The sequence below is a fragment of the Ptychodera flava genome, chromosome 3 (assembly GCF_041260155.1).
Source record: "Ptychodera flava strain L36383 chromosome 3, AS_Pfla_20210202, whole genome shotgun sequence".
Classification (NCBI taxonomy): Eukaryota; Metazoa; Hemichordata; class Enteropneusta; family Ptychoderidae; genus Ptychodera; species Ptychodera flava.
In genome coordinates this window covers 42,733,216-42,746,058 of record NC_091930.1, presented here as the reverse complement: position 1 = coordinate 42,746,058, position 12,843 = coordinate 42,733,216, and the positions used below count along the sequence as shown (strand labels likewise).

The window sequence follows — 12,843 nt, the reverse complement described above, 5'->3', positions numbered from 1 at the left end:
TGAGAGGTTGGGAATTAATTTCAGTCAGTCATGGATATGGTAAGTGCTGTTGACTGTGCTGGGTTTTGTCGTTCAGTTTGAGTACAAACAAAAAGATTTGAAGACGGTACCCTGCATGATAATACTAGTAGCATGAGTTTATAATGTGTATTCATGGGCTCTCTTTGTGATCATATTCCAGATTAGCTCACCACGATTACCATATTAACATCAGACGCCACGACTTAAGATTCGTACAATTCTGCGGGCAAATGGAGTCAAAGGCAAGCGTGACCGACAACTACAACCTTCACTTCAACCCTAAGGCATACTTGGAACGATACTACAGTTCGGTGGAAGGATATGTGGAAGAGGAGGAGGGCGTTCTTCCCTGGACCCTCGAGATTCTGCACAGTATTTTCAGCCATGGTAAGGTTTTTGTTGTCAATGAAAATAGCCTGACCATCGTCTATTGCAAGAAGACTATATGTACTCTTGCACTGCGATGTCTGTTCCTTACACAAAGACATACATCACATATTCCACTAATGTGGTGCTCCATATACGTTCATATACGCAAATATAGCTGTACGCATATCGAGTAAAATAGCCTAGTCCAGGTTTACGATTCTTAGATAATTCAGACCATATCACATCTAACTACGATGGGAACTATTTTCTCGTGGCAAATAATATTTCAATTTATGTACATAAGCTGCCATAAAAGCTATGCATAATATACGTATTTCTTCATAAAAGTAGACTTGTTCCCACCGTGTAAATAGACCAACACCCAGGGGTGAGGGAAAGATAATTACGACATACGTCCAATATACTTTTTAACAATCTGAGACGCGTTTAAAAGACAAATCTTTTCTGTCCTTTTTTCGAATATCTTGTACAACCCTTTGGAATGTGTTTGCTATTTTATTTTTTTATGGTTTTTGTTTTGTTTTTATCTTCTCAGAGGGGGTTTCAGGTGATCGTCTAATCGACATTGGCACGGGTCCATGCATCTATTCATTTGTGTCATCGTGTACAAAATTTAAGGAGATCGTCGTTGGTGAGTACAGTGAGCAAAATAGGAACGCCCTCAAGCGGTGGGTTGATAACGAACCCGGCAGCTTCGATTGGTCGTCGATCATTGAACATGTGTGTCAGTTGGAAGGTCATAGGTAAGTTCGAGTGAAATTCCAAGTCGCAGTTTTTTAATCAGCCTTTCAAGATCACTGGGTTGATGAGATAATCCCGTCTTTCCCATAACTTGAATTCGAAATTATATAACCACACAACATCGTCGGATTTTATTGCTCGGTCGGCTCAAGTTCACCTTTTCCAGTCTACCCGTCATCACATAATTTTACGTATTTACTTATATGCCTTAGTGCGAAACCCTTGGAACTCTTACTCGCCTTGGATGCCTCCCAAGTCAATAGTGGTTTCCCTATGTTCCCAATTTTATCTGGCTAAACTGTAACTCATGTCATGAAACTTCAAATTAATATTTCAATTAAAACTTGAATAATTAAGATTATCCTTTGCCTGCTTTTCTTAAATTTCAGCTGTTGAATTGGACCACTTACCGCTCGTTTTGTATTTCAGTGAATTTAAAGAACGGGAGTCTTTGCTACGTAAGACCATCAAAGACATCATTCCCTGTGACGTCCGCCTGGCTAATCCGCTGATCGGTCATGCTTCCCCGCAAAAGTTTGACTGCATGTCGTCTGCTTACTGTTTGGAAGTAGCGTGCCGAAGCAAACCAGAATATGTGAAATGCCTGAAAAACATGGCCGGCCTTTTGAAGACGGGAGGTTTGTTTGTTCAGCTTTGTGAACCCCTGTCATTTTACCGACTCGGTGACTGGGTCTTTGAAGGCATTCTCCTCGATGAAGCCTTTCTGAAGTCGGCGCTGGAAGAGGCAGGCTTTACACAGATTATCTGTCGGTCTCGCAAGCGGACTAGTACCGCTGGTGAAAATACATATTACGATTTCACTTTTGTGATAAGCGCGATGAAGGAGTGACTACCAACGCTCCCTCTAGGATCAGTACAATCTAAGTAATATCGACATTATAAAATGTTTTTACGTAAATGAAAGGCAAATAAAATAATGAAATAAAAATGATACGTTTTAGTATTGAAGTTCTCAGGCTATATCTTTTCTCATTCTCAAAACTACAATTTGTTTGTGTTTTACGCTTTGTTTGTGGCCTGTAAACCACAACTTGATAAAAAATGGTGATAATTGAGAGAGAAAGTGAGATGTATAACAATGTAATGGTGAATCTAAATGTCTTCATGTTGATTTGCTGGAAATAGTTATGGTAACCATACCTAACCTCTGAGCACTGACGTAATGTGACTATACATATATTTTACTGTATATATGGCCAGGTCGCTTTGAAGTGCGCCCGCAAGAGAGAGAGAGCAAGTGAATGTATGACAATGTAATGGTGAATCTAAATGTCTTCATGTTGATATGCTGCAAATAGTTATGGTAACCATACCTAACCTCTGAGCACTGACGTAATGTGACTATACATATATTTTACTGTATATGTGGCCAGGTCGCTTTGAAGTGCGCCCGCATATGGCGAAGCTAAAAATATATTAGCCCTAACGTCATCATGTGTCGCAATGTATGAATATTCTTTGCTGCAGCGGAATTCATTTTGGCATCTAAAATGGGTGTGTTATACAAACATGTATCATGTCACCGTTGTTAAAATAACCAAGTATTGGGTTTATCTACCTGGCTAAAAACTGATGAGGTTTCACATGTTTTTTAGTTGAAGACATAGAATCTTCCAATATTGTTGTTCCTCGTATAAATACGTTCACAAATTATTTCAAATGTTCACTACTTAAAATGTATATTTTTGTTCGTCCATTCCTGCTGTTTAAACACTGATTCATTTGTGTGATTTTGCATTTATTTTAACTCAGCACAACGAAACTTTCAACTTCCAACAGTTTTAAATTAAAACAGCACAAAGTGTGTGCCGCAATCAGCTTATAAGCATACTCCGTAATGGTTCGTTGTAAGCAACAAAGGAATTTGTGACTCTACTGTACGATGTGATGTGATACCTAAATTTATGATGTGGAATGTCCCTCTAACGTATTTGAGTCACTTGCTGATGAGGTGATGAGTAGACTGCATTTTTCTGTAAAACTGACGTGCGGTAGTAGTGGCGTTAAAAAGTGCTGCCACTGCAGTGTAGCGGCCTGGTGGGCCTGACTGTGTATCTGGCCAGTTTGGTTTTGAAGAGCGCCTTCATGTGGTGAAACTAAAAATACAGCATCTGTTTTGGTAATTTCTTTTCAATTTTTAAAAGGCCTCACACCAGTCTACGGGTCCACTTGCAAAAAAATTTGCAGAAAGTCGAGAATCAATTTACTGACGATTATTGTGCATGGTGATTATTGAACAGTATGCATTGCTTTACACGTACATCATTGGTCAGCTGAACAACCCAGGAATTTTGGTTACTTTATTTAACCCAACTTATATGACTTCCTCGTATGCTATTTGAATACCCTTTACATACATGTAGCAAAGTAAACAATACGTTACAAATGATCATATCGTGTGACAACCCATGACAATACTTTTATTTTTTATCACTATCTTCGTGAGAGTTTAGTTAACATCCATTGCTTGTTTCCGAAGCCGACAATCTTTCAATCACTGAAACATACTTTTGACCATATACATGACCAGATATAAACTGAATATGCTCACGTGTTTCAGTATATATTGCAGTTGTTTGCAACGTTAAACTTGTACCACATGTTTTACAACTTCATTGAAGGTGTTATGATCAACATCATAGACAATATATACCACAAATTAATTTTAAAGGTCATATCAGATGTCTGTCCCTTCATATATGTAGCAGGTATATGGGACAATATGCAAATGAGGAGATAATAGACATGGCATTCACAGTATCATCAAAATGAAGTGAGATTTTTGATCAAAATAATTGTTTTAAAAAGTACCCTGAGTCTTTCAATAGGGAGCAATGAAACAACATGTACTCAAAAAATGATCTGAGATTGTTATCATTGAAAAGTTTCATGAAATTTTGTGCAGTATTTCTTGATGTGAGTCCACACTGTCATGACTATCTCCATAGGAAACCATCGTGTGAAAAAAGAAGATATTTCATAGCTTCATTAATATGCAAGCCACACTCACTAAAAATGTAATCAGTGTTTGCCATAGGCATATCAAACCTGTCTACCGAATATGACTTGAATCAGCATGAAGCAAGTCCACACTTTCTAAGAAGTCAATTAAACAACAAACGGGAAATACCCGGCATACAAACCCTACCAAGCAGGTCATCGCCCATGTGACAATTGTCCTGACGTCACACTATATACAATAACCTCATCGCTCAGGCGAAAAAATAATCGATCACTGTCCTGTGGTGGCAAGTAGTGGTGTGGTCATTATTTATTAGGGTGTGGTCATTATTTACGGCCTGGGAGGAGTCAGGGGGAATTCCATCGTAAACTCTGAAATTTCGAATAACCCCAATCCCTGCCAAGCATTATGAATCTGAGTAACCCCCTCTGTGACACAGAAATTTTGACTGACTGACTCCCTCAGAAAATTTAAATATTAATACATGTATTTGTAAAATTTTAAAAAAAGCAATTAAAAAGATCTTTAACATTCTGGTGTATCCTACAAGATTATCATCACTTATCACATGACAGGTGAAACCAGCGACATGAAAGTCAAAAATCATATATATATGTATATATATATATATATATATATATATATATATATATATATATATATATATATATATATATATATATATATATATATATAATATATATATATATATATATAATATATATATATATATATATATAATATATATATATATATATATATATTATATATATATATATATATATACATGTATGTATGTATGTATGTGTGTGTGAATATATGAGACATGAAATTCAAAGTCATTCATATATATATCCTTCTCGTAGCTAAATGCAATCTGAAAAGAACCTAAGATGATTTTAGTGGTTGAGTTCGAGTTCGGTCAGCAGCGCACTCTAACAATGTCTACGACATTGCTCCGTGTATCGGAACATAGGATAGGGTACGGCCAGCTAGTCAAGCGTCTATTGGGTAGGGGCTAGCATCTCCTGAAAAGTGCAACCAAAAGTTAAAACACAACCTTATTTTAATACTGTGCCTGTGATCGTGCAGATTTTTTTAAAGAGCCCGGACATTGTAATACTTCACTGCTTCAGAGTCAATCTCTTGTCACTCGTCGCCTTGAAAAGCGTATACCTTTAAAGTCATTTGAGTTATTTAAGCTTCCATCATCCATGGATATAACGTTATGAGTATTGAACAACAGCTATAGTGTTTCAAACTACAACGAGTTCGGCCTTCGTATTTCGATGGCCGAAACGCGAAAATATGGTGATTCTGTGTAATGGCATAGCCGTCGACTGGCGGCTTACTCAATTTCTGATGTGTGCCCTCACACAGGGTTTATTCGAGAGATTCGATATGTGCGTAATATTTTCTTGTCATAATGTTGTCGACACAGTAACAGAAAACATCGTATATTATATTATAACTGAATAAATTTCAACTCCCTAAATAACGCCCACATTAGTCAAAATCATTGAAAATATTGGACATCCCCGAAGGCGAGTAACAAAAAATCCCCCTGTGCTAAAAATATACCAGTGACAAGAGTTCTTAACGACGATATACCACGCCATGTATACAAACGCATCTCCCTCGGCTGTTGACACACTCACCTGCGTCCAAATCTCCGACAGAGAACTGGGAACAAGCATTTATCGTGGGATCTAAGCTCAGGAGAAAAGGCCTTTCGGTAATTGTAAATCATTCCATGCTCCATTTTTATAAGCGCATCCAATTTACCGTGTCTTATGTGTTTCAACCGTATCACAATTGTATCTATGTGTATACAGGGGCAAATCTAGTTTGTGAAGAGCGTCCGTGAACAATGTCCTAACCAACGGACGTTTATCACAACGAAATTTCCACCGTCAGCGATCATAGGATTGTTAATTGTCGCACCTACTTTTGTCTGTGAACTTGATAAATTGCCATTTACAGTTGTCATTTCTGTTTTGTTGGCTTCTTCAGTTCGTCCGTTTCTGCGAGTGAGCGGATCAGATTGGTAAAATATCATCGATAGTTGATATGAATTGTCATTGTACATGTGCTTTTTTAAAATATGGTCCATATGCACTGAACGATAATGAACTTGAAGTTTGCCTTTGATTGAGCAGGAACTATTTGTTATCAATTAACAGCCCTCGTGCTGTCACTAACTCTAGGGTGAGGAGATGAAGAACATTTCGAGGCAGTAGTTTCTCGCTTAATTGTTGAGAGATCACGGACACGTCATGATATTACAAATTACTGAATTAAATTTAAAAACAAAGAGATGTTGTTTTGTTGAGAACTTTCGATTTAATCAATGTTCGTCGAAAGACAATTCTGACGCGCTCACTTGTATACCGTTCAATAGAGGTTTACAGGCTTAAGTTCTATTTTAGAAGTGATCTAAGACCCATTGTTATGGGGACAAAAGGTTTATGGCAAAATGAGGGTCGATGAAAGTCACTGTCCTCAAAATGAACGCTCAGTGGAGAAGTGCACATTAAGGTAGAACGCGCCTCGGGACAGATAATCGGACTCTGTAAAGTTTATAATTCTTCTCTGATATACCACTTGTTGGGGTTTATCTTAAAGTTCTTGGTGTTAATTTCACCGTCTCAGTTTTTCGAAAGTCGAAAATTTTATTTTTCTCCACAGAGCAAACTCAGGGACGGCCGCCATGTTGAATTTAAATATCGGTAAATTTGATTAATTTGCTTCTGTGTTACTACAATTTGCACGATGACCTCCGATTTTATTCTTGGTTTTGAAAGATCATGGTTGAAGGATTCCTTGAGGAAATATTTCGCAAAGGTTCAAGACTTTCACTTTCACTTTAATGTACGCAGTGTGTGCCATATCTTTAGAGTGCTAAAGACCGTCACTACGCAAATAGAATAAGATATGAAATTTAAGACAACGCTTAATGTCACGGTCACAGGGGACTGGCAAATTGCATTATTCAGCAGAAAACCTCCGTTTTGTGCAGTGTAAGTTCTATGCATAGTAGACCGTGGATGATAACAACAATTTCAAGGCAAACTAGACTGGCAACGATTAGGAGTGAGGAATTAAATAGGACTATTTCGGTGTCTGTTGTGCAATCTCTATGCGACGGCTACGCTGTGCAAGCTTTTTTACATGCACGGTACGAATTTGGCGCCCTGCAGCTTCGTAACGAATGGTAACTTATTTCAGCAACATATCAATTGGTTTTCGGGATTTTCAAATCATAATTGCCAGGTTTGATTTTGACCACACCCTAACTTTCGCCCATGGATGGGTCATGAACAGAAGGCAATGAATTTGTTTGTCATACAAATTTTGTAATTAGTCAAGTTCAGAAAATTTGCGGCTGACTCGCAGCGTGTTTGCAAGGTTATATCTGATTGTTCGATTGTCACTATTCACAGCAAGTTAGGGAGTTTATTTGTATTATTTAATTGTAAACGGTTAAGATTTGCCAACCAATTGGATAACAGCTTCGAAATCGCTGCAAGTCGCCCCCAAAATTTGTCACGGAAATTACTACACCCCAGTAACATTTTTTTTCTGACTGTCAAATTTTTGCAACACTGATAAGAAACTTGTGTTGGATATCACAAATATGAGCAGTACAAGCTCTAATGACGCGAAGTCTTGTCGCCATTAACCTGCATGCATCATTTGTCGGTATCATCTTTGGAAATCTCAAAACAACACGAATTGCTCACTCAACATGTTAAATTTGAAAGTTCTTATGACATTCTTATTTCTACGTTACTTCCTTCAAAATCAATTCCCTTTTTGTGTTTTATAAGCCATTTTTGAGGTACTTTTATTTTTTGGCTAGAGCCCCTCGTTATTGTCGTCAGTTTCCATATAATTGTGGTAAAATAAGATAATCTTTCTCTCTTTTCTCACCATTCTTCCATCTTATAAATTAAGTTTCAAGATCCAACGCCGGACGAGATGAAAACAGTATTCGGCTTACTTATCTTGTGCGCGCTGGCATGGTCAAGTCGATCAAGCGAACAAACGCCCGTGACAGGTAAATGAGACAAGTTCAGACGTTGCCAGTCTTCTATATTACACTGTTTAATTTCACCGTCAACGCAAATTATGATGTCCTGCACACAGAAATTGATGTGGACTACAATTACAAGATTGTACCGAGTCATATATTCAGAAAAAAAGTGTGGCTTTACTCTCCTTCTGGCACATTTGAACTGTGTAGAGAGTTTACTGTACGTTGACTCGTTCAGGGAGTTGAAGACTGAATAAATTATTACAGACAAAAACATCGATTAATAATAAAGTACTGTCTTTGTACGCAGTAAGGAGTGGACCGTGTTCGTCACATACTTACGACTTATCTGAAATATATAAGTATCTAAGTAGATGATAGGTATATCCAGGACTAAAATACTTTGTGACTTTCACCCTTTTATAGCCATTATGGCAATGGTATTTCATAAAATGTTTCCATCACGAATTGCTCAACAGGTATTGATCCATGTCTCTCTCAGCCCTGTGAAAATGGCGGAACGTGTGTGTTCGACAACAACACTTCGTACAGATGCGACTGCGCAGCGGGTTTTGTAGGCACCGAATGCCATGACGGTAATAACATTCAAAATTCATGTCGTTTAGTTTCGTTACTTTATGAAATGGGTGTAGGTACGGTACAAGTGAACTTGAAATGTCAAATTTTGATGACTCGAATAAATTCCCCAGTAAAACGAGAGGGTGGAAATTTATACGATATCTAAGTTATGTCAAGAAATGTTGCTATATTAATCAGTCTTGTCCTTCAGGACAAAATGTTTGCATTCAACATTCAGTCGCACTTATAAAACAATCACTGGCTACATGGGACATGAAAACCATGCTTATAGGATGTGTCTATTATTGGAGGTTGAATGTGTACAGAAGGGTTTTTTTAACATAAGTGAGAATGATTTCAAGATTTCTAAAGAGCGTCGACTTCGGTGAAAATGTCAATATGCCTTCCTTAAAGTAACGCTATAGTTGTACTTATTCATCTTGCTGAAGCTGTACAGTCAACAGATTTTTCTTAAAATTAAATCTTATTATGTTATAAATCTTTACTCACTTCACGCACGTCGGGGTTTACATTTAAGTTTGTTTTATGTTTTCACAGTGGACTGCGGTAACCAACAGTTTATGACAGAAGCGATGGAAATCACGTCACCTTTCTATCCACAGCAGTATCCCCTTTACAAAAGGTGTTCATACCGTCTTGAATCTGAGCCAGGTAAACTCATTGAGGTAGGTATTAAATGCTGTGATGTCAATCATGTAGCTGCGCTTAGGCATGTGTATTTATTCAAGCTTGAACACGCTGAAATACTGAAAGTCTTCATTGCAGTAGTGAACGGACATCATTTATCATTCTCGGGAATAAAAGCTCCCGAATATTATACAATAGGTTCAATATCAAGAAACCCTATATGTCTTCAGGACAGGTAGTTGAAGTGGTATACTGATATATATAATATATTATTATATATATATATATATATATATATATATATATATTATATATATATATATTATATATATAATATATATAGATATATATACAACTGAGTTGATAGGATAATCTAAAATATTACATTCCACTACAAATTTGTTTCGTATAGGCTGCAGAGCCGCCTACACTCATCGGGTGGCTGTGATCGACTGAAACTTTGGGCGGGAACGATTTCTTTTGTTTTGTTTTTTGTTGGCACCTGTTTGTTGCAAAAGGTTGAATAATTAGTGACTGCACAAGAGAAATTTTCTCCTGTGTCTGCAGGTCGATACTAATTCGTTTCTATTGTTGAGGGAGCACATTTCTGGATATCTGAGGAGTATGAATTTCTCGTGGAGGCACAGATTGCATTTTTTTGTGACGTTGGAGTATGGATAATACCAGAATCCATCAACAAACGATTGACCAGCATATCATCAGACAAACAAACATTCAATTCAGCCATCACACCATACCAAGATGCACTCAAAAAGAGCGGCTACGACCACCAACTCACTTTCAAACCCGTACAACAACAGGAAAAACGCACAAGAACACGAAACATCATATGGTTCAACCCACCGTTTGACAATAGCGTCAACACCAACATCGGGCGCAAATTTCTACATTTAATCGACAAATGTTTCCGCCACGATCATCCACTCAGGAAGATATTCAACAGGAATACACTCAAACTAAGCTACAGCTGTATGCCGAACATGCAAAGTATTATCACTTCACACAACAAATCAGTACTTGCCAAGGAAATGGAAAACAAGAACACAACCGCCACCATCGCCAATAAAGAATGCAACTGCAGACAAAAGAGCAAATGCCCATTGCCAGGAAAATGCCTCACCGAGGGCGTGGTTTACCAAGCAACGGTCACCAGAGAAGACAACAATACACACGCAACATACATCGGCCTGACGGAGACTCCATTCAAAACAAGATATAATAACCACATGCTATCATTCCGCAACACAAAATACAGAAACAGCACCGAACTGAGCAAGCACATCTGGTCACTGAAAGATGCAAAGACAGAATACAGGATTGACTGGAAAATAATAAAGCAATGCAATCCATACTCCAACGTCACAAAAAAATGCAATCTGTGCCTCCACGAGAAATTCATACTCCTCAGATATCCAGAAATGTGCTCCCTCAACAATAGAAACGAATTAGTATCGACCTGCAGACACAGGAGAAAATTTCTCCTGTGCAGTCACTAATTATTCAACCATTTGCAACAAACAGGTGCCAACAAAAACAAAACAAAAGAAATCGTTCCCGCCCAAAGTTTCAGTCGATCACAGCCACCCGATGAGTGTAGGCGGCTCTGCAGCCTATACGAAACAAATTTGTAGTGGAAATGTAATATTTTAGATTATCCTGATCAACTCAGTTGTGTATTTAGCTCTACTCTAGTATTGAGCACTCTACTCCAGCTGATCTTGAACTAAACAAGTATATTATATATATATATATATATATATATATATATATATATATATATATATATATATATATATATTATATATATATATATATATATATTTTCCCTTTACTCGTAAAGGTGAAGTTTTCTAAGTTTGCATTGGAAAACTCGCATGAATGTAAGAAAGACTTTGTTGACATCTTCGACGGAGGTGATACCCTAAGTCCGATTATTAACAATTATTGTGGAAACCAGACACCGGAGACAATCCTAACGAGCGGTCCCAGACTTTTCATTGAGTTTCGCTCTGACGGATCTGTCGTCGACGGTGGTTTCCACCTCACCGCAACACCAATTGATGACGATGGCACGCCCTCATCGACAAGAACAGACTATACAGGTGAGCGTCGGTCGGATGGTCTTGCTGTGCTTCATGACTTGTAGAGTAAATTGATTTAGACAAAATTGTGACCAACAAAAGAAGTAATAAAGAATACTAGATCGCTTTTCAGTTGGCTGTGCATGCTTTATGTAGGCATGGAAATGTCTGTCTGTCTGTCTGTCTGTCTGTCTGTCTGTCTCTGTCTGTCTGTCTCTCTGTCTCTGTCTCTGTCTCTGTCTCTGTCTGTCTGTCTGTCTGTCTGTCTTGTCTGTCTCTCTCTCTCTCTCTCTCTCTCTCTCTCTCTCTCTCTCTCTCTCTCTCTCTCTCTCTCTCTCTCTCTCTCTCTCTCTCTCTCTCTCTCTCTCTCTCTCTCTCTCTCTCAGTGAACCAAACCACGTTGTTAATGACATTACCTTTTTCACATTCATAACATTTCTTACACAAACAGCAAAAGAAGATGACAGACACGAGCAAGGGGAGGTACACTGTATTCCCATTGGGGCTATCGTGACAGCGCCCCACTGCCGCGTGGAGTATACGAACTTATGATACGACAGGATAAAGTATACGGCGAGATATATCTGAATTTCAAGAACGTTCATCTGACAAATGAAAAGATTGAAGGTAACTTTTAGCATGCTTTGCTATTGTCGAGTCTTATCGTGTACAAAAAAATTCTAGCGCGACGATAGCATTTTATAGTATTTCGTAAATTGCATCGTCATAACGATGCATGCTGCCCTCGTGTTGCAGCGATGTAGGTACCGCTGCACTGAAACGTATTAAATAAAGCGATCGTGTATTTCTGCCTCACCTTTATTTCCTACACTGAACTCGTGAAAGCTTATTCGTGCGCTACCTTAAGGATTTGGCTATAGGTTTTGAATCGCTCGTCTGTATGTGGTTGCCACGTAGATGCTGCATGTAACATCGAAGAATTCACAGCTCGAGACGGATCAGATATAAATGATGGTGAAGCTGAGGTGGTTGCCAGCGCTGAAGAATGCTGCCACGTCTGCCAGGCTGATAAAAACTGCAAGTCATACGGCTATGACACCAGACAAGGCAACTGTTGGTTGAAGGACACGATCCCGTCGCCATCGGATTCGAAGGACTTTCATTCAGGTACCGCAGCGTATTGGTAAATTACAGAATTTGATGACGAAGATAAAAAAACACTATCTAGGATAATGGAATTAAGAGTAGCTACGAACTTCGTACGAATGTTTGAAATTTCACTGTCATTTGTTGTATGGATTAATCCAGTGATATACAGACGGCAAGAATAGGATATGGGCTAGCTGTATAGTTCATTGCTCATTGTGCAGTGTACCGTATCG

At 38.3% G+C, this 12,843-nt stretch overlaps 2 protein-coding genes across 2 annotated transcripts; both read left to right on the top strand.

Annotated features, from left to right (window-relative positions):
- The first annotated feature begins 223 nt into the window (after positions 1 to 223).
- On the top strand, positions 224 to 2,117 carry LOC139130091 (nicotinamide N-methyltransferase-like). The gene is made up of 3 exons (XM_070695812.1): positions 224 to 408; positions 947 to 1,154; positions 1,582 to 2,117. Exons 1-3 carry the CDS (start codon positions 252 to 254, stop codon positions 2,000 to 2,002), a joined length of 786 nt encoding a protein of 261 aa, XP_070551913.1. The 5' UTR covers positions 224 to 251; the 3' UTR covers positions 2,003 to 2,117.
- A 3,662-nt stretch (positions 2,118 to 5,779) lies between these two features.
- LOC139130078 (bone morphogenetic protein 1-like) lies at positions 5,780 to 12,629 on the top strand. Its single transcript, XM_070695798.1, has 7 exons — positions 5,780 to 5,870; positions 8,093 to 8,195; positions 8,651 to 8,767; positions 9,309 to 9,436; positions 11,260 to 11,521; positions 11,952 to 12,127; positions 12,419 to 12,629. Exons 2-6 carry the CDS (start codon positions 8,117 to 8,119, stop codon positions 12,050 to 12,052), a joined length of 687 nt encoding a protein of 228 aa, XP_070551899.1. The 5' UTR covers positions 5,780 to 5,870; positions 8,093 to 8,116; the 3' UTR covers positions 12,053 to 12,127; positions 12,419 to 12,629.
- The last annotated feature ends 214 nt before the right edge of the window (positions 12,630 to 12,843 follow it).